We start from the raw sequence: 27,437 nt of genomic DNA, 5'->3' as shown, positions 1-27,437 counted from the left end.
AAGGATCCAGTGTGGCTCAATGTGCAAGAAAACCATTGCTCCTCGAGGTGATGTGGTGGGACTCTAGACTCCTGTAAACCCATATTTAGGTGATCTCTGATGTTCTGGCACAATATGCTCTGCATGAGGCTTCTCAGAAGGGGATCATACAACAGCTGGTGCTGCTGGAGTCCCTTTAGAGACGAGACAGCCCACTGTGTAAATACGGATGTCAGCTCAAAGCATGCACTATTTGCTCAATGACAAAGCAAACAGCTCTCTCAGAGCTGCTCAGTCCTTCACCTGAACCCAGAGGCAGTGAGTGCCACAGCACTGCGCCCAGCAGGGAGTGGGGCACGTGCCCCACACCTGGGGCCACCCTGCCCAGCCACGCTGCACACAGCAGGAGCTGTGTCCCAGCTGTCTTGGCCCATGACGGGGCACAGCTGGCAGCCCAGATGTGAGGACAGCAGACACAATGCTGCTGCAATTTTTGCAACAGCGAGTCCCCAGTGCCAACACACCTCCCATGCACCTTCCAGCAGAGCAGTCAGGTCCCCATCAGGAGACCCTGGTTTCCTGGCTGCTGCTGCTGCAGCTCCTGCTCCATGCAGGGAGCACAGCCCAGTGCCCGGGCACCAGGCCTGAGCCCCACAGCACACACCAGAGTCCTTCTGGGGGAGCCCATCCCCAGCTCATGCCCATGGGACCCTCCAGGCCATGTGAGTTTCCAGGAGACATTCCTAAACCTCTCAGCTGGACCAAAACCCAAGCACTCCACTGGCCACTCCATCCCACAGGGGACAGCAACACGTTCCCAGTGCAAAGTATATTTAGCTCAGAAAGGCTGAGCTGTTTGCTATAGCCAAGGAAGCATAAATAAATTACAGTGTTATTATCAATAATGCAATCCACACTGTCCATGCCACACTCCGAAGGGAAACCACTGAGCTGAGCAGGAGCCACGCTGGGGGCCAGGAGAGCACAAGGGGAGCAGGAGGACATGGTGCATCCCAGTGCTCCATGCCGGCACAGGCACTCAGAGCTCCCACTCATGCCCAAACTCCCATTAGAAAACACAGCTCCGCAGGAATTGCTGTTTTGACAGTTATCAACCTCCAGTGTCGTGAGATTACAACTACAAATGTTTGGTCTGACTTGAGATTTTTCAGCCTGGAATGTCAGCGAAATGAAGAGTGGTGCTCTGGCATGTCAAAACATTTAATTTTGATTGAAGATCTTGGTATTCTCCATTCTGTTATGTGCTGTTTGGAATTTTGTGGATTTTTTCACTAACATTTTTTAGCTGCTTTTGCCTTTCGGGTCTGAGCTGGGACCTGAAAGAACTGTCAAATTCCCCAGTCTCTCGGACTGTCAATCTCAGTTGTAACCAGAGTGTCAGGAGTTGATGGTTCCTCTGTGAGGGCCCACGTCCCTCCCTGTAGGCACATGTGGGCATGGGCCATCATCCACATGGGAGCTTCATCGAGGTTCTCCAGCACAGACACACCACAGGAACAGCTCCCTGCTGCCCTCGCAGACAACAACCACTCTGCCTGTCACAGGAGCTATGGACGTTTTCCTCCTCCTCCGTTAAAGCCCCATGTGGAACTGTGCCCCTCCAGCCAGGGTCCAGTGCCCCACGGTGCTAATGAGGCGAATGAGCAGCCCCCCAAGCCCTCTGCAGCAAAAGGGATGGCTGATGAGCAGGAGGAGGAGATCGCTGCTTCCCTGCCTTGGCACCCACAGCATGGACAAACTCCCGACTCCAGAATGGGACTGGTGCAGCTCATGCTCTCCTGCGAGCCCTTGAGCCTCTGCTCGTGGTGGTGGGGCCATCTGAGCCATCCTGTGCCCCTCGAGGCACCCCACGAGGCAGCTGGCTCTCAGTGCCGCTGCCCTTCCAGAGCAACGGAGCATCCTTGGCCGCAGAATCTGGGATCTCTCCGGCAGCGCTTTGCCTCCCTGAAAGGCGGGTAGCTTCACAGCTCTGGCAAAACAGCCTCCGTGACGAGCCCACTCCCCGAGCTGGGGCCGGACCGGGCCCCGCCGGCTCCGAATCCCCCTCAGCCCGCAGGGACCGCGGCCGCCGCTGCTGTCGGAACCACCGGTAACGGGGCGCAGGGCAGAACCGGCCCCGTTAAACTCACTGCAGGGCCCTCCCGAGCCCCGCTCCGGCCCCGGGGAGCCCCGGCGGGGGACCGGGACACGCGGGGACCGGGCAGCGACGCACGGCGGCCGGGCGGAGCCGCGAGCGCCGGACCCCACGGCGGAGCCCTGGACCGGCATCCCGGTGCCAGCGGCACGCCGATCCCGGCGGCTCCCCGGCCCCGGCGGGACTCAGCGTCCCCTCGGAGCGGCGCTAGGCACCGCGGCGGGAGCGGCCCCGGGGCCGCCGTCTCGTTCCCCCCGCCAAACTTTCCGCACGTACCTGCCGGTGGCCTCGGGGCGGGCGGGGGCCGACGCTGCCCATGGCCGGGGGCCGCTCCGCTCCGCCGGGTCAGCGCCGCCTCCGCGGGCCGCAGCCGCCGGGGGCCGCGGGCATCGCCGGGCGGCGGCGGCGGCGGCGGCGCGGGGCTGGGCGGGGGCGGCGGGCGCGGAGCCGAGCGGAGCCCGGCGGAGCCGGTGCCGGCGGGAAGGGGCGCAGCGCCGCCTGCTGCTGCTGCCGCTGCCCGGGGACCGGCCCGCGATCCCGGGCTGGCACCGGCACCGGCACCGGCACCGGCTGTGCACCGAGCCGCTCGCCGCCGCCCCCGCCCGCCAGGGCGCTGCCCCGCCCCGGTCAGCCCCGGCGCCCGTCAAGGCTGTCAGGGAGGAGGAACAGCAGAGAGAATTAACGGGAAAAATTATTTACACACACAACCCCTTTCCATTCCCCCCAAAAAAACAAAGCGGGGGGTGATGGCCCCCGTGAGTTCCGAGGGATAGGGAACGGTCCAGGGATGGACAGATGGAGAGACAGACAGCCTGATGACTGGCCCTGGCATTCTCCTTCTCAAAAGATGAGCCTGATCAGAGCTAATTTACCCAAAAACTAATTTTCCCTGCCAAAAAAAGGTGTGATGGATCCGCGAGCACAGAGGGGTGCTAGATGGTGTGGGAATAGACAGACAGACAGATGGACTCACTCCTGCAGCCCTCTTCTCCTCAAAATGTGAGCCTGTCTTTGGTGTCAAACCACCAGAACTCAGCTTTCCTGGAACTGAAATAACATCACCAGCCTGGATCGGGCTCTGCAGGAGACTGTCCCTGACACAGGGGATTCCAACACCGGGGACCACAACACCAGCCTGGGCCAGTTCTTTCCCAGGGCAGCTCCACGTTTGTCCAGAAACTCTCTCCTGGTGCCCCCAGGGCACAGCTTGCATGGCTGCTCTCGCAACAGGCGGCAACAGGCTTTAAAGCACCAACAAACAGCAAGGGCAAAGGTTGAATTTTCACAGTTGCTGCCAAGAGTTAGACCTGCAACCTCAGCACAGCTGAGATGAGAGGCTGAAGTTCCAGGCACTCATTTTTGTTGCTTTGCTCAAAGCTATTTGCACATCGATGAAAGCCTTTGGTGTCTGAAGACAGCTCACTGCTTACACCTGGACCTTCCACCCCACACTCAGCTGGAAGCGTGGAGTCATTTCCAAGGCCAAGCTGAGTTAGAGGTGCGCAGCAGCTCTTCAGACAACTCACACGTGGGCAGTTTGCAAATCCCCCAGCCATTTGCCTTCCATGGGATCCCAAAGCCTTTGTGCACGCCCCCTCCCTTGGCCAGAAGCCAGCCTTGGAAAGGGCACTGCGGCGCGTCCCTGCCCAGTGCCCCGTGGGCACCACTGGCAGCTCCTCAGGGCACCAGACAGAGGGCAAGGCAGAGGTCCTGAGGGGACCCACCAGCTCCTGGGGCGCCCACGACCCCCAAAGTGCACACAGGTATCCAGGGGAGAGTACCCCAGCCCCTGACAAGATTAGGTTACTTTGCTATTTTGCCCTAGGAAACTGAGTTCCTTTTCCCCCTTTATAGAGTCAAAATTGCCATATGTTAAATTCCAATTAGTTAGACTTGGTTACTCAAAAGAAAAAGGAAAAGCTCTACAAGATTAACCCGAACCCCAGTAATAAGATATTAAGGAAATACAAGCATCTCATTCTTCAGATCAGAGGGTTTTAATAATAATGACAAAAATCAATATGAAACTAAATTAAATCTGCTGTTTATATTCATCAGGTAATTTGATCGAGAGCCTGCCAATGCAGGTCTCTAGTGCTGCGATAAGTAAATACAAACACACTACTTTCAGATCACAAAGTTTTAGTGGAACAATCAAGAGCAAATTAAATCAGAGCTATTTTCCACACCAGCCAAATTCCAATTAAATTAGGCCAGATTATTTAATAAGGAAGTGTAAAAAACTCTAGCTCTTATTGATGTATGATACAGAAATATAAACTTGTCGCTTTCCAGATCACAGCATTTAAATGCAGTGGAGGAATTAAGACTTCAGTAAAACTGGTTTAATTTAAATTCAGCTGGAAGTGAACATAGAAATTCCTTATCATCATCATCCTGACTTCTTATTGAGTGTCCAGCAGCACTGGATGAGGGCACCCAAGTTTCCAGTATCCATAACAAGCCAAGTTTGGAAAGGAACTGCCCAAGAAAACCCTAGCAACACTTCCTGATGTATCCTTAGTGAAAAATCCTGCTCCCATGTAAGAAATTTGTCCCATGCCTGGAATCCTTCTGTACCTTTCAGGTGAGCAACCAGCATTTTTTCTTTTTCAGGATGAAAACACATGGATTGGGGCTTGGGCTACAAGAAGGGTTAGGGGCAAATGGTCATGCAAAGGCAGATGCACGTGTTAGAAGGCTTCTAATGCTCAGTGCAATCACCTTATCTGCAGTTGATAATAGGCAGAAGGGTAGAAATTATTTTATTAAAGCTGGAAAAAGCAGAACTCCTGACATTTTATTCCTGGGGAAGATTTATCACACCCTGTTTTCAGTGGATCACTGAATTATGATCTTAATTCAGTTTAAGTTTATTTATTTCCTTCATCTGATGAGGCCCCAGTGCCTCCAGGCTGTCTCAGTACCAAGTACCAACATCTGAGGATTTTGTTCCCCTTTTAAAAGGTTTTGCTGACAACAGGGGATTTCAGTGCAGATTCCCAGCCTGCCAAAACAGCAATCCAGGCATAGGATCTCTGGGCACTGCTGCAAAAGCAGGCAGAGGTCCTGCTCCCTGCATCCTCTGGAATGTGGGTCTGAGCATCCAAATTAAAAAGTAAGTTCCCCAAAGGCTCCGTAAATTCCAGTGAGTGTTACTGTAATACATTTATTCTTCGTCTTCTGTATTTCTACTGTCAGGTAATATTAAATGAGACCAGGAGGCTCCTGAAGACTTTGAGAGCAGAATTGTGAATGAAGATCCCTTGAGAGATATGAAAATTGTATGGAAGATTTTGAAGCTGCAGAGGGGGAAAAGCCAAGTGACCCAAGGAGGTTAATGTGCCCCCTTCCCCCCTCCCCTTTGCAGCAGGGAAAGGGTAAAACCCTCTGAGAATCTGCACCAAATCCAGGTCATCTGCTCTGCAAAACAGTGATGTGCTCACCTGCAGAGAGGTCACAGAGATACCCAGAGCAGCAACGCTCCAAAGGCTTCTCTGCACTCCAGCAGAAACAGACAGGGAATAAAGGTGTGTGCTTGCAATCAAATTATCCCTTCAAAGAAATAACAAAAAATGCTGAACTTCCCAATTACAGGGGACATACAAACCTTGGAAACCATTAAGAACCACTTCTTCTGTTGATGAATTATCCAGAGTGCACAGAGCTATTTGCTGAGCTTCACTGTACTATGCTAATTATAAATTAATATATTACTCATTACACAGTAAGGCTCTACAGTCAACTAATGCAGTGCTGCAAAGAACCTGTTTTAAAACATCCTCTGGTACTTTTATGATCTAGATGTTTAATTTACTTCTGTTCTGGCTTAAATGCAACCAACATGTCATTCTTTCACAAAGAAATATCTCTAGCTCCATCCTACCTCCTCTGGGGCTCAGCAGCATAGATGAAAGAGGAAACTTAGAAAGGCTTTTTTGATGCTAAGCAGTTACATGAGAAATTAACTAAAATAGCATAATTTAAGACCAATTCCCGTGTTACTGATTTTTAAATCACTGTTTATCATGGCAGCATGCTGGAGTGCTCCACCTGAAGCTGTGTCCAGGGAAGGCGAGGATCTGACCATGCTCAGGGGTAGCTTTGGGTGAGATGGGGAGACAGGAAAGCATGAACATCCCAGGCAGGACCCCCAGAGGGATGGGGAGAGCGAAGGGCAGAGCTGCTGGCACCTGAAGTGGCTGTTTATTGGCATTAGTCTGACTCAGTCTACAACATCTGCATCCCCAGGCCTTGTGCCAGGCAACCTTGTGAAGAGGAACATCAGCCTGCAGATAAGGAGAAAACTTTACATGGATCTGTCTGGCAGGATGAATAGGGGGAAATGGAGCCCTCTTTCTTGGAAAACAGTCTTTAACATGGCATTGTTTCAGGGAGCATTCCTGCAGAAACGTGTTTATTTGTCAGACCATTCTTTCCATGCTGTGCTCAACATAACGGAAACAACAAATACCGAGCAGGGTCACAGAAGTGAGTCTGGAAACTGCCAATTCATTCTTTCCAAGGAAAGCATCCTGGTGACTCAGCAGTACGGGGCAGATTGGCAGTCCCACAGCGGGGAGACACATTCCCTGGAGAATCCAGTGATTTTCAGCCTTAATAACACGGTGATTTTGCACTCAGAATATCTAAGAGCACCCCACGCATGACCAGCAGCTGGACAGGGATGCTGTGAGGGGAAGGCATCAGGAGCTGAGGAGAGGAGCCATGAATGCTGGAGAGGAGCTAGAGGGGTGTTGGCTTCAGGCTGGAAGGGTTGGTTTGGAAGGGACCGTAAAGATCCAGAAGGGTCCTTAACCCCCCCAGAAGGGACCTTAAAGATAACGTAGTTCCAACCCCCACCGTGGGCAGGGATGCTGCCCACTAAACCAGTACCCACTGAAGGGTACTGAAAGAGCTATAAAGTGTACTGAAGACCTTAAATCTTGGGATTAGAAGGTGGAAATGCAGGTACCACTGAGTCACTTCTGTACGGTGATCCTAATAATCTGGTACAGTTTGAAGATCTCTGGTAGAAGATGACTAAAGCCTGGAGGGCTTCTCAGTGCTGCTTCTGTTTGTAACTTACAATGCAAAAGCCCCGTGCTGACAGGAATCAGTGGTTCCTCTGTGAAACTGAGGCACTGGGGCACACGAATTTTAAGAAACAGCCTCAATTTTCCTTTACAGTAGGCAAGCATTTTTTTTAATCTTTTTTTTTTTTTTTTTTTGCTGTCAGAGGAGGCAGGCAGGTGCTAAGGTCAGGCTGTGCGAGCGATGGTGTTTAAGCTGGCGACTCTTCCCCTCCCAGCCAGGGAGGGTATGTTGTTCTGCATCAGCTAAATCCGCATCCTGCTCACGCTGGAGCGCAGCATCCTGGGTGAAAGGGAGGGAGAGGTTCAGCTCTCAGCGCTCTCACGGCGCGTCCCTGCTGCTCCGTGGGCTGCGGGTTATTAATAGCCCGGGACGGCCGCGCGTGGGCTGAGGAGCCCGACAGGGGGGACAGAGCGCCTGCCGCTGGACGGCAATGTTGTCCCGGAATAGGTGGCTCTGCTGGAATCTCGGGACGATCCAGTTAGGAAACTCACCTGTGGGCAGAGCGCGTGGCCATGGCCAGCCCGTCCCCGCGCAGCCCCACCTCCAGCCGGGAAAAGACTTTCCCAGAGCAGTTCCTGGCCGGGATGGCTCGTGTCCCCGGGGCTCCCGGCTGGGTGCCGGTCCCTCGCCGGGAGAGCTCGACCTCCACCTCCACCTCCACCGGGCTGCGGGATAACGGCGGGGTTCATTACCCGGGAGGGCTCGTTCCCCGCCGGCTGCGGGAGATGCGCGTACCCGCTGCGGCTGAGCTGCCGCGCCTGCTTCCCCCCCCGTGCCGCGGCGGGGGGGAGGCGGGGCGGGGCGGCGGGCTCGGCTCGGCTCGGCTCGGCTCGGCTCCGCTCCGCCCGGCTCGGCTCGGCTCGGCCCGGCCCGGCTCCGCTCGGCTCCGCTCCGCCCGGCTCGGGGCTCGGCTCCGCTCGGCCCGGCGCGGGATGCTGCTGCGGGTGCGCGCTGCCGTGGCGCAGCTGGCGGCGGGGCTGGGCGCGGGGCCGGGCGCGCAGCCCCCCGCAGAAGGCCGGGGCGGCGGGGCCGGGGCCGGGCGCGGATCGCCGCCGCCAGCCGCGTTCTGCCGGCCGGCCTTCCTGCAGCTGACTCCCGAGGAGCTGCGCCGCGCCGACGACCACACGGGGCGGGCGGTGCAGAGCCCCCGCGACGGGCGCCGGCGGCTGCCCTGGAGCACGGGATACGCAGAGTGAGCGGGGCCGGGAGCGGCGTGCGCGGCCCGGGAGGGCGGGAGGGATGGCCCCGCTCGGCACGGAAGCTCGGGCGCGAAAGTGGGTCGCGGCGGGCGGTGAGCTGCGGCTCTCCCTCTTCAGCAGCAGCAGCGGCAGCGGCAGCAGCGAGGAGCGGGCGCTGGGGGTGCCCTGATGGGAGCGCGTCCGCCCGGAGCTGCGCTCTCACCGGTCCCCGAGGGGTTTAGGTTCTTCTGCCCGTTTTGTTTTCTGCTCTTTCTGCACAACACCCGCTGTCACCGACGGGTACTGAGGGCGAGGAAGCTGCGGCGCCTCTGGCAGGACTCGTGGGGAGCAGGGAGCTGGGGATTTCTTGGGAGTGAGACTCCTTGAGACTTCCCCTTCAAGGACCTGACTGTCTTCTTCTTTCACCTGTCTGTCACTTCTTTCACTCACTGAAAACTGCGAGTTTTAGCCCTAACTAAGGGGGAAGGTCAGACTTTGAAGGCTTTTGCTGCTTATTGCTGTCAGCCCACTCCCGCAATTCCATCCTCAAGCTGATCTTCCTGAAATCCTAGAGAGCTTTATGGGATATTGATTTTCCCTTGGAGATAGTGGGGTAGGAGCACCCAGAGTGAAAAAGTCTCTTTTTTGGTGTCCCAAGAGTTCTTTCTGCAAACCACTTGGGAAGTCTCCTGAAGAAAAATCACCCTGCTGTGTTTACATCTTCTTCCTGTGAGCAGGTTCTGCAATCTAGACCTGAAATCTGCTGTGTCAACTCAGGCTGGGAAAAGTCACTGTGAATCTTTTTGCAAAAGTTCTGCTGGTTTCATCACCATCACCTTCTCCCGTCCTTCCCTGAGCCCCCTGCTCCCCCTAAGAGGTGATGGGACATGGGCGAGGCTGTGATTCTCTCTGTGTGTCCCAGGGGTGTATATCTGAGGCTGGTACGGGCTTTGAGGCAGCTATTCTGCCTGGGGCAGTCCAGGGACCTTCAGCAAACCCAGTTTGTTTCTGGTCACCTCCCCTGGTAGGTGTGTGGGCAACTGCTCCCCTCTGGACCCAGCTGTGGGTGGGACTCAGTGCTGCTCCTGGCCCCAGGTCAGCCCACACAACTGGTCTGAGACACCTGGGACAGGACAGGAGCACCTGTGCAGGGCATCCCTGCATCTCTGGGGGCACGGGGACATGAGTGGAGGGTTGGGGGTAAGAGGTGCTGGGGGATGGCATTTGCTGGAGCAGGATGTGAAAGAAAGGGTCTTTACACCTTTTTTCCTCCTGGCAGGGTGATAAACGCAGGGAAGAGCCAGCACAATGAGGACCAGGCCTGCTGTGAGGTGGTGTTTGTGGAGCAGAGGCCCAGGCCGAGGGGCTGCCTGTCGGCCAGGGAAGGCAGCAGGGAGCTGGATGGGGTGAGACCCTGGTGCTTCACAAGCAGGGCCACGACAGGAAAGGTGCCCAGCAGCAGGGCATGAGATGGGGCACGTGGCCATGTGTGCACACTGGGGGTTCCCTTGGTTCGTGGCCCTTCTCCTCCCATGCTCCATCCCCGTGGGGCTTCACCAGGGCTGGCCCAGGCAGAGCCGTGGCCCCCGTGCCCTGGTGGGCTGCAGAGGTGGCTGCTGTGCTGGCACCGTGCTGCCTCCGAGGCACAAGGCATCTGATGCAGGGCTGGGCTCCAGCCAGGGCTCAGCTGTGTCCAGGCGCCCTTGGTCAGCTGCCCACACTGCTCCTGCCTGCCCTGAGACCCGTGAGACTCGTGTCACTGTCCTCAGCTGGTGGCCAGCTGCTCTCAGTTCCCCGTGCCATCTGCTTCCTTGCAGGCTCATTTAGCTTTCCCTCCTCTCCCTGCAGGGCAGGAAAGGTTTTTATTTCCACTACTGGGCATTGTTTGATGGCCATGCAGGCAGCGGTGCTGCTGTCATGGCATCCGAGAGGCTCCACCTGCACATCTGTGAGCAGCTCCGGGAGCTCGTGGAGATCCTGCAGGACCCCTCCCCACCTCCCATCTGCCTCCCACATGACACACAGACTGGTTCTGCAGACCCAAACCAGATGTCCTATGTAGAGGACCGTGGGGAGGTCCCCAACGATGCTGTGCCACGGTTTCACCTGGAGAAAGCAGTGTCCCATGAGAGCCTGGTGATCGGTGCCATTGAGAATGCCTTCAAGCACATGGTGAGGATCCTCTGCCTGTGGGATCATCCAGAGCACCCCCTGAGAGCCCCTCTTTGCTGTCTTGTCTGCATCAGCTTGACCCCACTGGTAAAAGGCAGCTCTGGGGACTGCAGGGAGGGCTCCAAGCATGGTGGTCTCAGAGAGGGCTCTGTGCTGCTCTGCATTTTGAGCTTTCAGAATGCAGAGGCTTTGGGCTCTGTGGTGCAGAAGGCTCCCCTGCACTTTGTCCCAGGAGGCCCAGCTGCTCCCCTCCTGTCTTGCTGTTCCCTGCCCCAGTGAAGCCACATCCCTGGCTGCCCCACAAGCCCCACAAGCCCTGCAGCCACTCCGTGGCACTGTGGCGAAAGGTGCCCTGGCTGGAACTGTGGTATCAGGTGCTCTCTGGGGCTGCCCCTACCCTGTCTGTCTCCCCAGGACGAGCAGATCGAGCGGGAGCGGGCGTCCCAGCACCTGCCTGGGGGCTGCTGTGCCCTGGCTGCCATCTACCTCATGGGCAAGTTCTACGTGGCCAACGCTGGTGACAGCAGGTACAGCCCCGCAGGGCAGCCCCCAGCTCTGCCCAGGAGGGCGGGGTGGTGCCGGAGGGATGCTGGTGAGGAACACCCAGCTCCATCCCTGTCCAGGGGAGGGTGGAGGTGGCACAACTGGGCAGGGTCATCCCCTGCCCGCTCCATGCCCCGGGGACAATGTGCTCTGCTGTGATCTCTGTGCTTGCCAGGTACACAGACAGGGTTGTAGAATTGCCTCCCAAAATCTGGGATGTGCTCCCTTCTTTCCTAACAACATCTTCTCTGCTACCCAGATGGCTCTGGGCACCCTGGCCCCTGCTGCTGGCACTGGCCTGGGCTGCAGCTTGGAGAGTGAAAATTGCACTCAGCAAATCTTTCAAAAATGTGCAAGAAGTCATTTTAGAGTACACTTCATACCAATGACCTATTTCAGGAGCAGGACACAAATCTGTGTGCAGTGGGAGCTTGGAGCCCAAGCACTTTAATTGCTGTGTGTATTTCCAGGGAGGGCTACTCTAACTGCCCCTGAGTGTGCCCACAGCCCCAAGCAATGGCAAAAGGTCCACCTGACACTAAAGGTGACACTGCAGGTGAAACTGGTTTGACCTGTCCTGTATTTATCATTGGATCAGAGAATGGTTTGGGTAGGAAAGGACCTTAAAGCTCATCTTGTTGCATCCGCTGCCATTTCAGACACCTCCCCCTAGAGCAGCTTGTCCCAAGCCCTGTCTGACCTGGCCTTGAACGTTTCCAAGAATGGGGCAGCTACAGTTGCTCTGGGTATTTACTGCAGGTTACCTTGTCCTCAGCAATGCCAGCCCAGCAAATACAGGCTCTGGTCAATTTTCTGAGGCTGGATGTGCTTCCAGCTCTGGGACAGAGGAGGAGGAGAGCCCTCGTTCTGGGTGCAGGTCCCGCTCCGTGGCAGCAGCAGCCAGGCACCAGCCATGCAGGATGTCAGCATGCACAGGGTGCTGAGGCTGTGGCTGTGCCTCTGGGGAACAGCCTGTGCTGCCTTCCCAGGCGTCAGACACGGCCAGAGCTGAGCCCAGCCCGGCCCTGCAGCATTGCAGGAGACTCACAGCCACCAGATCAGTGTTGGGGATCCTTGGGCCTACCATGACATCCAGAAACACCTCATAATCAGACATTTATGTTTTGTTGAGACATCAAGCTGTAAGAGCAGACTCAGCAGCAAGTGGCAGTGCTGGTGTGGGATGGGCACGTGTACCTCTCCTGCTGCAGGCAATTTCTGCCCCTGCTGTGTGCAGCTCCCCTCTGAAGGCAGCCTTCGTGCTGCTCCTTTTCTAACCATATTCTGTCCTTGGATTTGGTCTGCTTCATTCCCCTCTGCCCCATGTTTCTCTCCCATTTCCCCTTCCTCCGTGCACAGGAGGCAGAGATGCCATGCCCTGCCCAGGGACAGCAGTGAACCCAGGAAGCAGCCCCCACCTCAGGCTGGGAAAGGGCGGCAGCAGAGGGGAAGGGGTTGCACCATCCTGGGAATCAGCCCTGGAGAGCCAGGCTCAGCTCCTCAGCCAAGTCTCCTTCTGTCTAATCTCATCCTCCCATGTTTCATTGCAGGGCCATTATCATCCGTAATGGGGAAATCATTCCAATGTCCAGGGAGTTTACTCCAGAGACAGAGAGGCAGAGGCTGCAGTTTTTAGTAAGAAGGACCTTTCTTCTAACCTCATTCCTGCTGAAACACCTCCTGGCCTCTGCGCAGTCCCCTGTGCTGCCTGCTGGACTGCTGCCATGGTGGGGTCTGCACCCGAGGGCAGCCCCATGGCGGGGACCTGCTGCTGGCACTTGTCCATCCCAGGCTGCTTCCTGGGACGGGAAGAGGCCCTGGGATGCAGGGAGCTGGCATGGGGGCATCTTGTGGCTGGCAGAGCCCTGGTTTGCTGTGTCAGAGGAGCTGCAGTGCTCCTGCCCAGTCCTACTTTCTTCCCTGGCTGCTCCCTGGAGAGTCACAGCTGATGTGTGCCAAGGTTTCTGTCCTTGGCCCTGAAAGCTCCCCGTCCCTCTCCTGGATGAACCCCTTGGTGCCACCCAGGGAGACTCTTTAAGGTTATAAAGACCTCTCTGAGGGCAGCACAGGGGAGGAGCAGTTTGTGTTGGAGAAGGTCTTGCTGGATGAAATTTCCTGGCTTGCAATGTACTTGGAAAAACACTGAGGCGTTTTTTCTGGAATCTATTTTTGAATGACCGAGAGGAGGGAACTGCTGTGATCAGAATCCTCCCCAGCTGGCTGGAGGGGCAGGGCACAGCCTGGGGACAGGCACAGGCTGCTCTGCCACGTGATGCTGAGGCTGCAGTCAGGGCTCCCCCAGAGCGGGCTGGGGGTCTCCATGCCTCTGCCCCCACCCCCTGCCATCCCATCTTCCCAAGGGATCTCCTCTTCTCGTCCTGCTTTTCTTTCCCCTTCAGCATTTTCCAGCACTCCCTGCTCCATGAGGGCTTGGGGCTGCCCTGGGCAGGGCTCTGTGCTGCTGCTTGTCCCTTGTCATGGTCACAGCTGGGACTCTGTTTCAGAAAAGACCCATCATTCTTTTCCTGGGGTGAGTGCCATGCCCTGCACTGACCCTGGGATCCTGGGAGCTTTGCAGCTATGACTCCTTCTGGGCAAATTCCAGCTTCTCCTGGAATTTGCTGGGGCTTGATTGTTTGATCCCCTTTGGAGGCCATTCTTTCCCCAAACTCTGTGCAAAAGCTTCACCCTCTTGCTGAGTGCTGGCATGGCTGTCCTCAGCTCCAGTTTCCCCTCTGGCTTAGCACAGGTGGGTGGTTTGAAGCTGCTTTACCAGCACCCATTCAAGTGGCTCCAGAGCAGCTGAGGTTATCCCACCATGGGATGTTGTAGCCAAAGTCCCAGAGGATGGTGGATCCTGCTCTGTGCAGGGCTGGATCCACAGCTCCTGATCTGGGCAGGGCTGGATCCGCAGATCCGCTCTGTGCAGGGCTGGATCCACAGATCTGCTCTGGGCAGGGCTGGATCCACAGCTCCTGATCTGGGCAGGGCTGGATCCACAGATCCTGATCTGGGCAGGGCTGGATCTGCAGATCCTGATCTGGGCAGGGCTGGATCTGCAGATCCGCTCTGTGCAGGGCTGGATCCACAGATCTGCTCTGGGCAGGGCTGGATCCACAGATCTGCTCTGTGCAGGGCTGGATCCACAGATCCTGATCTGGGCAGGGCTGGATCCCCAGATCTGATCTGGGCAGGGCTGGATCCACAGATCTGATCTGAGCAGGGCTGGATCCACAGATCTGCTCTGGGCAGGGCTGGATCCCCAGATCTGATCTGGGCAGGGCTGGATCCACAGATCCTGATCTGGGCAGGGCTGGATCCACAGCTCCTGATCTGGGCAGGGCTGGATCCACAGATCTGATCTGGGCAGGGCTGGATCCACAGATCTGATCTGAGCAGGGCTGGATCCACAGATCCTGATCTGGGCAGGGCTGGATCCACAGATCTGATCTGGGCAGGGCTGGATCCACAGCTCCTGATCTGGGCAGGGCTGGATCCACAGCTCCTGATCTGGGCAGGGCTGGATCCACAGATCTGATCTGGGCAGGGCTGGATCCACAGCTCCTGATCTGGGCAGGGCTGGATCCACAGCTCCTGATCTGGGCAGGGCTGGATCCACAGATCTGATCTGGGCAGGGCTGGATCCACAGCTCCTGATCTGGGCAGGGCTGGATCCACAGATCCGCTCTGGGCAGGGCTGGATCCACAGATCCGCTCTGGGCAGGGCTGGATCCGCAGCTCCTGATCCGCTCTGGGCTGGATCTGCAGCTCCTGCTCTCCCAGCCCTGTGGCTGAGCCAACACTCCTTCCTGCAGGCACTGCTGAGGCCCGAGCTGCTGGGGAAGGAGTTCACCCACCTGGAGTTCCCCCGCAGGATCCAGCCCAAGGAGCTGGGGAAGAAGATGCTCTACAGGGACCAGAACATGAATGGCTGGTAACCCCCAAGTGGCACTGGGGTCCTGCTGTGGTGGCTGCTCATCTCTGGCATCCCATGGGCAGGGGGTTCTGCTACACTGGGCACCCAGGTGCCAGGTGGTCAGAGGAGGTGCTGGAAGCTTCACCTGCTGACACCTCATCTCTGGCTTATTTTAACCAGGGCTTACAAAAAGATAGAAGAGGATGACCTGAAGTTTCCACTTATCTTTGGGGAAGGCAAAAAGGTAAAGTACTGTGGCAGAAGCTTGGCAGGGGTTGTTTGCTGCCTGCTCTCACTGTTTTGGGGGATTTCAGCCCATTTTTGGTAGTGCTGTCATCATCAATTCTCCGCTGGGAATGTAACTGGAAATAAAGCTGCCTAAAGTTCTCTTTTGATTCCACCCTTCTGCAGGCTCGGATGATGGCCACGATTGGGGTCACGAGAGGCCTGGGAGACCACGACCTCAAGGTGTTCAGCTCCAACATCCACATCAAGCCTTTCCTGTCCTGCTTCCCAGAGGTAAGCCTGGCTGTCAGCAGCTTCCCACCCAGGGGCCCCTTCAATGGCCAGAGCCCCGTGGCAGGCCCAGATCCACGAGATCTGGCCCAGGGCAGCAGGAGCCCCCTCTGCCCCTCTGCCTCTCACCCTCGTGCCTTGCCCTGTCCCTGCCAGGTCAGGGTTTATGACCTCACGCAGTACGAGCACTGCCCTGACGATGTCCTGGTGCTGGGCACCGACGGGCTCTGGGATGTCACCAACGACGAGGAGGTGGCTGCTGTGGTGATGGAGGTGCTGACCAGCTATGAGCCCAACGACCCGTGCAGGTGAGCTGCAGGTGGGCAGGGGGCCGGGCACGCCGTGCACTCCACCACCTCCCCTTGGCCTGGCTCCTCGGAGCAGTGCTGCGGCCACGCATCCCTCTGGGCTCCACGGAGTGCATTGCTCCCCTGGATGTGCATATCTGAGCCTGCATCTCTCCATGGCACCCCTTCCTGCAGCTCTGGCTTGTCCCTCCTTGCCAGGATGCTGCGTCAGGGGTCAGTGCTGAGCCGTGCTCTGCTGTGCCTCCAGGTACACCATGGTGGCCCAGGAGCTGGTGGTGCGCTCACGGGGGGTGCTGAAGGAGCGTGGCTGGCGCCTGGCCAATGACAAGCTGGGCTCTGGTGATGACATCTCTGTTTTTGTGATCCCCCTGGGTGGCCCCGGCAACTACACGTGATGCTGAGTGAGCCTGGGGCAGCTCACCTTGCCTGCATGGAGACACGGTGCAGTGGGACACTGAGGCTGCCTCAGGGCCACACCTCCCCTGAGCACTTGTTTTTGAGCCAGCCGCAAGAAGAGCAAGAAACCCGGAGCCTCAGTCTGTGCTCCTGTCCAGAGCATCCCCCTCCATGTGCTTGCATCCCAGTCCCAGGTGGAGAGGCCTTGGATAGAGTGTGAACACTGGGGTTGAGGGGTGTTTTTATGCTGCTACTTTCTCAATGCTGTGAAATGCCTGAAGGCTCCTTGGCTCCTCAGCATGTCCTTTCCCTCTTGCCATGGCTGCGCTGGCTGCAGCCCTGTGTGAGAGCCATGGGCCTGCTGGGGCACTCATACCTGCTGCAGTCACCCCCTGTCTCCTGCCCTGGGATGCTCTGGCCAGTGACACTGAAGCTGCTGCTGCAGGTGGGAGCTGGGGCTCAGGTGGGATGTGACTGGGAGTAAAGGCAGCTGGGCAGTGCTAAGCCTGGCACAAGTCCAGTTGTGGCCCCACAATGGCCATCCCAGCCTTGTATTCCCAATTTTCAGCCCCTCACACCTTCACTCTGTCATGGACTTTGCCTCAGTATCCAGACAGGGAGACTGGAGCAGGGACCAAGCTCTGCTGTGCACTCAGAGCCCTGAGCAGGGATTGCACCAGCACTGGCTGTGCCACAGGTTCTACCCCATCCTCTCTTGGCTTGGGTCACTGCGGTGCTTCTGGAGCCAATTATTTATTACCTGCAGAGCTGAGCTGGAAAATGTCTGAATCCTTTCGTGGTGTGGGGAGCCTATGAATGTATGTGTATATTTTGGAGTGGTTCTGAGTTAGCAGCCTCACACAGAGCAGCCCTATTCAGGTGAGCTTAACAGCTTAACTGCACTGGATCTGCTTAGCCCCGGGCTGGGAACCCACAGTAAAAGCAGCTTGGTGTGACCAGGGCAGGGAAAGACAGCTCCCATGTCTTCCTTAATGGTCTCAGAACTGGTGCAGAGGGGAGCTGAGCAGTTGATGTCTGCACCGGATTTTTGCATCACACACATCTCTAACCTGGAGCATCCATTTCCCAGACCTCTGCAGAGTCCTGAACTGTGAGGGATTGTTCCATCCTGGCCCTGTGGGGATGGGGAGAGCTGGGCCATGGTCCCTTGCTTGGGAAAGGCTCCGTGGCGCCATCCTGTCACTGGGTGCAGCCAGCTCTTGTCAAGTGTCACCTCTAGTGAATGTTGTTTGTGTCCTGTAACCAGCGAGATGTAAATAAACTGGGTGCACACAACGGAAAGTGAAAGTTACACACGAGATATGGGCCTGTTGGCACCCATGCTGCAGGGAGTGGTGCTGGGGCCGGGAGCCTGTCCTTGTGTAGCACTGTGTGTTTAAATAAAGATTTTGCCACTCGCAGTCCTACTTCAAAGTCTTTCTTTGCAGAGCTCCCGCAAAGACGACTTACCGAAAAGCCAATTAGCTCTGATTAATGTATGTAGGCAGGCAAACAGGCAGAGCCATGTGTGCGCTGTCCATCTGCCCCTGGCGCTGCTCAGAGCCCGTGCAGCGTCCATCCAGCGGGCAGCGGGAGGCACTGGTGCTCTGCCAGTGTCAGCGCGGGGCCCAGGGGACCCGGAGCCCTGGGTCTGCTGGGAGGCAGCAGGATGGCCAGTCCTGCGGGAACAGGAGCACCACACGCGGAATGGGAGGGAGAAAAGGCCGATGGCTGTCCTGGCTGCGGGGGAGGCAGTGGGGCAGGCTGAGGAATGTCACTGTCCCTCCCCGGGAGTTCGAGCAGCAGCTGCCTCTGCCCCGAGGGCGGGCTGCCTGCTGGAAACATCCCCACGTCCCTCTGACGGGCACCCCTGATGCTCCTGATGCTCCCTTCACACTGCTTGCCCAGCCCTGCTCCCCCGGCACATTCCTTTGCATGCTGGTGGCTGAGAACTGGCTCTGCTTTTCCAGGTCACTGCCCGGCTGTTGGATAAGACTGGGAGGCAGTGGCTGCTGCATTTAAAGCTTCCTCTGTGGTTCCCTTTTTTACTAAGGAAACATTTCCTTTGGAACCAACTCCTGGCCTGGGGCTTGATAAATAAAGAAAAATAGTCTGCAAGTCCTTAAAATAGCAGCGGTTTATGAGCCTGGGTCCGGGCCAGGCTCCTGGGGCTGCCTTTCCCTGGCGGAGGGACGGGAGCCGTGCCCTGCAGCTGGATGTCGGGGGCAGCAGCCGCCTGGGGTCCCGCGGTGGGCACGGGGAGCCGGGGCACACCGGGGTCACCCTCGTGCGGGCACAGCCGGGCACAGCCCCGCTCTGCCGGTGCCCCGGGAGGGGACCCTGGGCACAAGGCGTGTCCCTCGCCACCTGTGTCTGTCGCGGTGGGCAGCGGGCTCTGCTGCCGGCCTCACCTGGCACGGGGGGTCGAGGGCAGCAGCTCAGCCCCTCCGGCAGCTGGGGCCGCCCCCTCCCCGCTCGGCCTGGGGAACCCGAACCGGTAAAACGCGCTCGGGGCGGGGGGAACACCGGCGGGCTCCGGGTCCCGGAGCCGGGCAGGGGCAGTGCTGGAAAGGGCTCGGCTCGGGTCGGCTCAGCACCGCTCGGCTCGGCACAGCCCATCACGGCACGGCCCATCACGGCACGGCCCCGCTCGGCTCGGCACAGCCCATCACGGCACGGCCCATCGCGGCTCGGCACAGCCCATCAAGGGACGGCACGGCCCCGCTCGGCTCGGCACGGCCCCGCTCCGCCCTCGGCGGGCGGCCCCGGCCGGGGCGGTGCCCGGAGCCGCGCGGGGACGGAGCCGGGGCCGGAGCGGGACGGGGCAGCGGCGGAGAGAGGTGCGGGTCTGGGGGAGCCGAGCGGGGAGGGGGACGCTGGTGCCGTGGGGGTGCCGGTAAGGAGTGGGGCCGGAGCGGGGCTCTGGCGGAACGGAGGTCTGGGTTACCGCTTGTGATGGGGTCTGAGTTACTGGCGGAGTCTGCAGAAACAGGGCTTTGTGCGGACCGGCGGGCTTGGGGGAGCTGGGATCAGGGTGTACTCGTGGGGTTTGGAGGGATTGAGATCTGGGGTTACCGGTGGGATGCGGGGTTACCGATTCTGGTGAGGTGTGGGCTCAGAGGTGGGCCCGGCAGGGCGCTGGCTGGGGTGCGGCGGGACAGGGTGGGGTGGGTGTGCCCAGGGTGGGGCGGGGGTCCCTGGGTGTGGCGAGGGATGGGTCAGCTGTGCCTCAGTCAGGGCGCGTTGTCATTCCTTGAGGGTGGCCTTGGGCTGCGGGTCCCAACTTGCAGCTGTCTCCCAGGCAGTGTCTGACCTGGGGTGAGAGCCTGGGGGCTGCTGCCCCATCCCACATCCGTCCCCACAACCCCACTCCAGCAGTGTCCCCATGTACAGCCTTGCCCATGCAGTGGCCATTCTGTGTTTTCTTCAGAAAGAGGGAAAAAAGTTCCCTTTCCTTACTGCTGAGCTCATTCTTAAACATTTATATTAGGGGGGTTTGTGGGGAGGGGAAATAATTGTGTAATGTCTTAGGAGCAGGGGAGCATTCCAAAAGCATGACTGCGTGGCCTTTTCCAGTGCTAGCAGTCTGGCAGCCAAGCCTCTCAGTGGCCGCCAGCCTCCCTAAACCCAGCCCAGCCTCTCACAGCCCCGGGAGAACAGAACAGGATCCCTGGGCTGCATCTGCATGAGGGGCTGGGACCCAAACCCAGCCCAGGAGAGTGGGAGTGGATCCCTGTGTGATGCCTGGGCTGCATCCTCCTGGGGAAGTGGCAGCAGGGGCCTGGCTGAGCCCCCCAGGCTGACATCCCTGGGAAAGGGCTCCAGGGGAAGCTGGAGACTGGAGCTGGACGATTGCCTGGCTCTGTGTCATGGGGACCAGTTGCATTTTGTCTCTATTTTGCCAAGTGCTTTTGGTGTCCAAACAGTTTCAGTTTATGTCCAGCTCCTGCTCCTCCTCAGCTCAGGTAGAGACTGCATAGGATTTTGTGCATTTTTCCTTGCATCCAGATTCCTGACAGCTACAGCTTCTCTGGGTAAATGTATAAGTGGAAAATAAGCCAAGTCCCTGTCTTCCAACAGGTTCTCAGGAGCGTTTACCCAGGCTCAGCTCCCACCTTGCCGTTTGCACGGGAGAGGTGCGCTGACATGAAAAGAAGGAGTTGTGTTAGCAAATCCTGATCGGCGCTGGGGCAGGCAGGCGTTGCCCAAGCACAGGCATCTGCTGAGATTGTGCCGTGTCATTTGGAGCTTTCAGCAAGACACTCGGCTACCGTGAGGCTGGGAAGGCTGTCACTGCTGCAGGAGGTAAAATAAGAACATGGCATGATGTCCTTTGGAAAAGGAGGTAAGGGCAGGCAGCTTTTTTCTCAGTGTTCAAACACTTGTGGTTTGAACTTTGTTTAGGCTTTCAAATTCTGCTATTCCAAGTTCCTTTCTCTGTTTTGCTTGTGGATGTTTTTTGTGGGATTTAGCAATGAAAGCGAGCCAGCCTGGTCACTCTGCTCCGGGTCTGGGTCTGGGCAGTTGCCCTTTGCCACTGGAGTGTGTGTTAAGCCCAGCCTGCCTGGCTGTGCCCAAAGAATATGTCCAAAAAAACGGGTGAGGTCTAAACTTGAGCGCTGGGCTGAGCTCCTGTTTTGACAATCACTTGTTTGGATATAGCAGGTCTATATCTACAGCAGGTCTATATCCAGTAGCCCACGCTCTGCCCTGCCCATTGCACTTCTCCTTAGCATCTCTGTTTGCTTCCAGCCCCTTTTGGAAATTTTTTCTGCCTTTCAACCTTAATGATTGCATGATTCTGTAGTAAGAGTCCCTCTGGTGCTTGCAGCAGTGGCTGGGACCCTTGTCCTGTACTACCTTGGCCATGGCTTAGGTGTCTCAGCAAATGAAATTCCCCACGGTGGGCATTCCTGTGGGGCTTTAATTGGGAAGTTTACTTGTTTTATCATTGTACCAGTGAGTCCAAGCTGCTAAAAGCATTTCTGCAGTGGAGCTGCCCCGCAGCCCTGGGGGTATCCTGTGGGGTGTCCCTGCCAAGGGGCTGCTCCCAGCACGGCTCTCTCCCCCCAGCCCTGCCCAGAATTCAGAGCTGTGCCTCTGGCCAGGGCTGTGATCCCTGGTGTGACCGGTCTGGCCAGGGCGGGGCCCTCAGCACTGCTTGGCAATTTCTGCTTTAGAACAAAACCCCTCTGTTACCTCTAGGAAGTCGAGTCTGGCCCAGGAGGTTCATTGAAAGATTTCTGTCCCTGGTAGGAGCCCTTCAAAGCATTCACATCTTTCTCTGCTATTCCTGGGTCCCCTTAGCAGACACTTGGTGATGGACACATCCTGCTGCCAGGGGCATCCCCTATATCCTGCTCAGCAGGAACTGCACATTTTGAGGCACAAAGCTGGGAGAGACCAGCAACACAAGGGCTGCCCTGCAGCCTGGCTGATTTTATGGTGATGCCTTTAGAGCAGTGGCTTGGAAAGCAGAGCAGAGCTATCTGGGGTCGTGTTGCAGCTTTTTGGTGAGCTGAAGGAGATGCCTGCTCAGGATTGGGCTGGTGCTGGCAGTGGTGGCACAGATTAAACCCACTGCTGTCCCCGTGGGGGCCCAGCCTGGCTGCGCAGCAGGTGCAGGGATGGGCGCGGGAGCCCTGTGGGCTTGGCAGTGGGAAATGCTGGCACACAGCTGCTGCTCCCTTTTGTTTTCTCCATGGATGAGCAGGAGGCATCTCCAGCGGGGCCCTGCGGGTGCTGCTCACACCCAGGAGCTGCCAGTGTGGGTTGCCAGCGTGGTTGGGCAGTGCTGGCTGTGTTTTGGGGGGCTTGGCTCCCCCCTGCCTTGCTGCCCACGCTGGGGGACCAGCCCTGCACACGGGGGCCTTGCTGCGTCAGGTTGAGCTTCTCATCCACCAGCACTCCCAAGTCCTTCCTCTCAGGGCTGATCCCACTTAATTCTTCTGCATTTGTACTTGGGATTGTCCTGTTTGTCTTCATGAAGTTGTCTTCATGTTTTCCACTCTTTTTATCTGCTCATAATCTGGCAACAGTGCAAACAGAGTCCTCACCCCAGGGTCTAGCCTCATCCTGCTGACCAACAGGAGCATCCCCTGGCAAAGAAGATCATCTCTCCTGGAACAGAGAGCTGCTGGCATCTGGTACTGGTGCTGTGCCAGCTGCTGGCTCCAGGGCAGGACTGGGGCACCCAGCCGACCCCTCAGGCTCACAGCCCTTCAGCCTCCTTGCCCTGCTCGCCTCTGCACATCAGCTCTGCATTAGTAATGGGCTATTTCTGGATGGCTCTCCTGAGTAATGGAATGAATTGTGCTGAGATTTTGGGTGGGGACAGCCTCTGCCCTCTGAGTCACCACTGGGCACCGCGCCGGGTCAGGGCTGGAGCCGTGGGAAGGAGCCCTGGGCGGGGGACAGTGCTCAGCCTGGGGCAGGAGCAGGGCCCCTCTCAGGGCAGCCCTGGGGCAGGAGCAGGGCCCCTCTCAGGGCAGCACGGGGGCAGGAGCAGGGCCCCTCTCAGGGCAGCCCTGGGGCAGGAGCAGGGCCACCCCAGGGCAGCCCTGGGACAGGAGCAGGGCCCCTCTGGCTGGCTTTGGTTCCAGCCCAGTGCCTGCAGACTGGGCACGGACACATCCTGCTGTCCATCTGCCTGTTTGTGTCCTTGGGCATCTCCTGCTCCTCATGCTGCAGATGCTGCCAGCTGCCTGTGCTGTGGGTTAGATACTGGCACGGCCCAAACTGCCTTTCCTCTGGGAGATAGGGAGTCACAAAGCAGTATATCATGTTTTGCTGTGGGCAAAGAAGCTTTGTGTCCAAGTAAACAGGCTTTTTTCTCCCTGAGCTCTCTGTTTTCTGTGCTGTGGACATGCTACTGGAGAGAGGACGAGCCTTTGGTCAGACAAGAAGGATGGTTTGCAACAAGGGTTGGACTTGCACATCTTTGGGCCTTTATGATTCCGTGGGACTGTGGGTTTGCCTGGCCCAGCTGGGCAGGCTGGAGCAGCAGGGCATGAGGAATAGGGACAGGAGCTGTTCCCCCCCTATTCTCAGCACTTGACTCCCTAAAAGTGCCCCTGGTTCCTAAAAGGGACCCTTTGGAGCACCTTTTAATTTTTTTCTCTGACTTCAGTGTTGCACAAATGTGCTCACCTTCCTGTAGACATGCTGCTCCACTGGGATGTGTGCCTGACACCAAAGACCCCAGCTGAGGAATGTCCCATCTCCCAGATGCAGCCCTTGATTCTCACTCTTCTCACCTTACAAGTGCCAGCTTTCTATTTTTATTAGCAGCTCCAGAGCACTCAGCAGCCATGACCCATTCCTGCCTCAGCTTGTGAGCCAAAATGCTTGGAACCTACAAAGATCCATGGCTACAGCAGGGTCTGGTCTGGGATGGGTGAAAACTGTCTCTCTTTTGCCCGAACCATTGGGCAGTGTGAGCTGTGAAACTGGGGTGGTTCCCCGGGTTTGTGTGACAGGGGTGACCTGCCACGCACACGGATGAGACAAGCAGGTCTGCAGCCTGCCTTTGGAATGCCAGGCAGCCCTTCAGGCTCATTTCCTAATCCTTTCCTTGCAGCTAATTGTGATGCAGCTAGAGTCCTGCTTTACCCTTTTCCTCCCTCTTCTGTTGGCACGGGGTGAGGGTGGGGTCCCTGGGCCAGGGACAGATTCCTGGCCTTTGGTAAGGCTCAGTGTGAGAGCCCTGCTTGAAAGCTTGTGATGTTCTGGCCCTCCCAAGGTGATGCTGGCGTGATCCAGCCCGATCCACTCCCAGGGCTTGCAGCTCAATGCCTCAGCATTGCTGTGTGTGTGTCCTTCCCACGGGCTCCCAGCATGAGTGGCTCCTTCCCACCCTGCTGCCTGGGCAGAGGGTTTGGAGAGGGACAGGGCTGAGGGGGAAAGCACGGAACATCCCTGCCTTCAGGAGAGGGTTCTTGGTCACCTGTAATTTCCCCAGGGCAGTGTGAATTTTCAGGGGTTAAACCCTGACATGTCAGCCTGTGTCATTCCCAGGATCTCTGCAGGGACAGGGAGCTGGTGATGTGCTGAAGGCATGTGAGGAGTAGGACAGGCTCTTTGGACTGGGAATCTGGGGATGGAAAAGAGGTTTTGGTCACAAGGTTGGGAGGGGTGTGATCCCACTATGGCTGATTTTCTCATGCCTTGTTCAGATGCTGTGCCAGGCATTTTGTGGCATTGTCCTGGCTGGTTCTCAGGCTCAGCTGTAAACCCCTTTTGAAAGTGAGGGATGCAAAGGCATAGTTTTCCTTGCAGAACTGCATCCTTTTCCCGTGGGGCACAAAGCTGCCTGCTTTGTGTGGGGTTTCAGCTCTGTTTGCTGAGTGGTGACTGGCAGCCTCTCCCCCTGCCAGTGCCAGTTCGGCTCTCTTGGTTCCATGGCAAAAGCTCCTTTTTCAGACAGGCTGGGACAGGGCCAGCCTGTGCTGGGTGCCAGGCACACAGGTCCTGCTTGCCCAGACCTCCAGGAGCTTGGCTTGGTGTGTTCCAGCTGCTGATAAGGTTATTTAGGGTCTGGTGAGCATGCTGGGGTGAAACCCGAAGCACAGTTTCTGCCCTGAAGAATTTATAATTTAAAATAAACCCAGCATGTGCATGGAACTCTGAGATTGTCTAAAACCCTGGTTGCCTGGGTGGTGGCACAGCAAACGCAGGGAGGGTTGGATGTCTGGGGAAGGCAGAGTGGTTCGTCACCTCCCACAAGTCCCTGTGTGCAGCCACCAGCACTGACCACAGCAGGGGTGGCTCTGTCAGCCACAGCAGCAGTGCTGGGTGTGGATGGTTCCACTCAGGCCAGTTCTGGTGGTGCCCATGAGTGGAGTGTGTGGAGCTGGAGGGGTGTCTGGCAGAGCGCTGGGACCCTCTGTCCTGTCAGTCACTGTCACTCACAGTGGGATGTGCCCAGGTGCTTGTGCCTGTATCTCCCAGGCTGTTGTGCACAGGAGTTTGGGGGCCAGGAGCACGAAGTGCCCGTGCTGCTCTGTCCTGCTCACCTGCTCGTGTCCCCACAGCGATGGCAGCCATCAGGAAGAAGCTGGTGATCGTGGGAGATGGTGCCTGCGGGAAGACGTGTCTGCTGATCGTGTTCAGCAAAGACCAGTTCCCCGAGGTCTACGTGCCCACGGTGTTTGAGAACTACATTGCTGACATAGAGGTGGATGGCAAGCAGGTAAGGGCCGTGGCCATTCCTGTCCCCTGGCTCCGTGTACCCTGCTGGCAGTGCCACTGCCCAGTGCTGCTGCTGGGGTTGCTCTGTGTGCTCGGATGCACCTGCAGCGCACAGAGGAGCCCATGGCTCCGGCATTTCTGGGTCGCCCTGAGCCTGGCCCAGCTTGAGGAAGAGCACAGCTCTACCTGAGGAAGATAAATCTGTGACTCGTGACCTGCAGAGCCCCTGAGCCATGTCCTTGTCCCCTGCAGGTTGAGCTGGCCCTGTGGGACACGGCAGGACAGGAGGACTATGACAGGCTGCGGCCCCTCTCGTACCCGGACACAGACGTCATCCTCATGTGCTTCTCCATCGACAGCCCCGATAGCCTCGGTACGGACGGGGGGTCCCACAGGATTTGGTGCTGCTACTGAACCCCCTGGGGCCTGGGAAGCGCCCAAGCTGCCCCTCGAGGATGCCAGAGCCTTCCTTCATCCCCCGGCCTTATGTGCACTGCAGGGAAATGCTGGCAGCCTGCAGACTGGGCAGAGGTGGTGGGAGAGGGGGTTCTGTGGGGCGAGCTCTTCCTTCTCCAATGGGAAAAGCTTGGGGCTGGTTTCTGTCAGGAAGCTGTGGGGCAGCAGCCCCTCCGCTCATAGGATTCCACGTCTGCCTGTTGTAGAGAACATCCCTGAGAAGTGGACGCCGGAGGTGAAGCACTTCTGCCCCAACGTGCCCATCATCCTGGTGGGGAACAAGAAGGACCTGCGCAACGACGAGCACACACGGCGGGAGCTGGCCAAGATGAAGCAGGTGGGGACAGCCCCGGGTCCCCCAGCCAGCAAACCACTTCTGCCCACACCAGATCGTGGCTGGAAGGGCTGCACGCCCCAAGGGCAGTCGCTGTTGTGTTCTGGCAGTGTTTCCAAACCCTGTTCTTACTGCTTCCTAGGAGCCGGTAAAGCCAGAGGAGGGAAGGGACATGGCCAACAGGATCAACGCCTTTGGCTACCTCGAGTGCTCGGCCAAGACAAAGGAGGGGGTGCGGGAGGTGTTTGAGATGGCCACCCGAGCTGGGCTGCAGGTGCGCAAGAACAAGAAGCGCCGAGGCTGCCCGCTGCTGTGAGCAGCCCTGCTGGCAGCAGCACTGCCTGCCCTGCCGGGGCACTGCTGGCACCCAGCCCCAGCCGCACCTCGTGGTGCCACCACCTGCCCCGCACCCTTGGCACCAGAGTGCCACCCACGCTCACAGGGGTCCCTGTGACACTCCGGGGCCACGAGGGGCCAGTGCCTTCAGCACCTGCTGCTCTCCGCGGGCCGGCGCTCGTGTTGCTCCCCGTGTCGCCCTGTTCTGTACTGAGCTCCCTGGTTTTGCCCTTCCCACGGGCATTGCTGGGGTGTTCCCTCTTTCCCCAGCTCTGGCAGGTGCCACAGAAGCAGGAGGTGCCGGTCACAGCTCACGTGTGGGGTGTGCCAGGCCCGTGGTGTGCTGTGCTGCTCTGCTGGGCGTGCAGGCAGCACACAGCCGTGTTAGAGACCTGCCCGGGCAGTTTCAGCCCTGTCTGCGCAGAGCTGGGCCCAGCTGCTGCCAGCAGCTCAGCTCTCCTCCTGGGACTGTGCCCAGCTCTGCCGGCACCGCCGCCTCCGAGTCTGCCTCGGCCGCGGGCTTGGCAGCACTAAACCAACTGCATAATTGGGAGAATAAATGCAAACTGGTATTTTAGTAATTGCAACTTGGCTTGTGTGGCGTTCTTGTGGCTCTCCTTTGTGCCTCTCAGTGCTCCAGGCTCCTGCCCAGGCTCAGGGCCGTGTGCTGCAGGGTGGGGACTTGCCTGGCCCCAGCCCCTGTTGCTTTAACTGCTGGTGGAGGATCAGGGCTCACTGCCCTGTACTTGCAAAAGAGCCAGGAAGCAGTTTACATGGGAAGGGCCAGGCAGGAGCTTCCCAGCTGTACCCAGTCCCTGGGTGATGGGCGCTGCCATCACTGCTGGAGCCATCCTTCCTCTGG

The 27,437-nt window shown here is 57.9% G+C and overlaps 2 protein-coding genes across 2 annotated transcripts; both read left to right on the top strand.

Annotated features, from left to right (window-relative positions):
• Positions 1 to 8,163: 8,163 nt before the first annotated feature.
• On the top strand, positions 8,164 to 17,524 carry PPM1J (protein phosphatase, Mg2+/Mn2+ dependent 1J). The gene is made up of 10 exons (XM_058819416.1): positions 8,164 to 8,423; positions 9,689 to 9,815; positions 10,258 to 10,581; positions 10,996 to 11,108; positions 12,675 to 12,759; positions 14,940 to 15,058; positions 15,221 to 15,284; positions 15,452 to 15,559; positions 15,713 to 15,864; positions 16,112 to 17,524. The coding sequence occupies exons 1-10, from the start codon at positions 8,164 to 8,166 to the stop codon at positions 16,257 to 16,259; spliced, it is 1,500 nt and encodes a 499-aa protein (XP_058675399.1). The 3' UTR covers positions 16,260 to 17,524.
• Positions 17,525 to 18,981: 1,457 nt separating this feature from the next.
• On the top strand, positions 18,982 to 27,162 carry RHOC (ras homolog family member C). The gene is made up of 6 exons (XM_058819602.1): positions 18,982 to 19,100; positions 20,341 to 20,605; positions 25,293 to 25,450; positions 25,702 to 25,822; positions 26,112 to 26,242; positions 26,382 to 27,162. The coding sequence occupies exons 2-6, from the start codon at positions 20,584 to 20,586 to the stop codon at positions 26,553 to 26,555; spliced, it is 606 nt and encodes a 201-aa protein (XP_058675585.1). The 5' UTR covers positions 18,982 to 19,100; positions 20,341 to 20,583; the 3' UTR covers positions 26,556 to 27,162.
• Positions 27,163 to 27,437: the final 275 nt, after the last annotated feature.

This window comes from Ammospiza caudacuta, chromosome 24 (assembly GCF_027887145.1).
Source record: "Ammospiza caudacuta isolate bAmmCau1 chromosome 24, bAmmCau1.pri, whole genome shotgun sequence".
Classification (NCBI taxonomy): domain Eukaryota; kingdom Metazoa; phylum Chordata; class Aves; order Passeriformes; family Passerellidae; genus Ammospiza; species Ammospiza caudacuta.
Note: the sequence above shows the minus strand (reverse complement) of the source record. Positions and strands in the feature narration are given on the sequence as shown.

Coding starts and splice junctions, on each gene's coding strand:
- PPM1J (XM_058819416.1), top strand. CDS start 8,164: ATGCTGCTGCGGGTGCGCGCTGCCGTGGCGCAGCTGGCGGCGGGGCTG. Junction 15,059..15,220: donor GACCAGAACATGAATGGCTG/GTAACCCCCAAG, acceptor TATTTTAACCAG/GGCTTACAAAAAGATAGAAG. Junction 15,285..15,451: donor TCTTTGGGGAAGGCAAAAAG/GTAAAGTACTGT, acceptor ACCCTTCTGCAG/GCTCGGATGATGGCCACGAT.
- RHOC (XM_058819602.1), top strand. CDS start 20,584: ATGATGTCCTTTGGAAAAGGAG. Junction 20,606..25,292: donor GATGTCCTTTGGAAAAGGAG/GTAAGGGCAGGC, acceptor GTGTCCCCACAG/CGATGGCAGCCATCAGGAAG. Junction 26,243..26,381: donor AGCTGGCCAAGATGAAGCAG/GTGGGGACAGCC, acceptor ACTGCTTCCTAG/GAGCCGGTAAAGCCAGAGGA.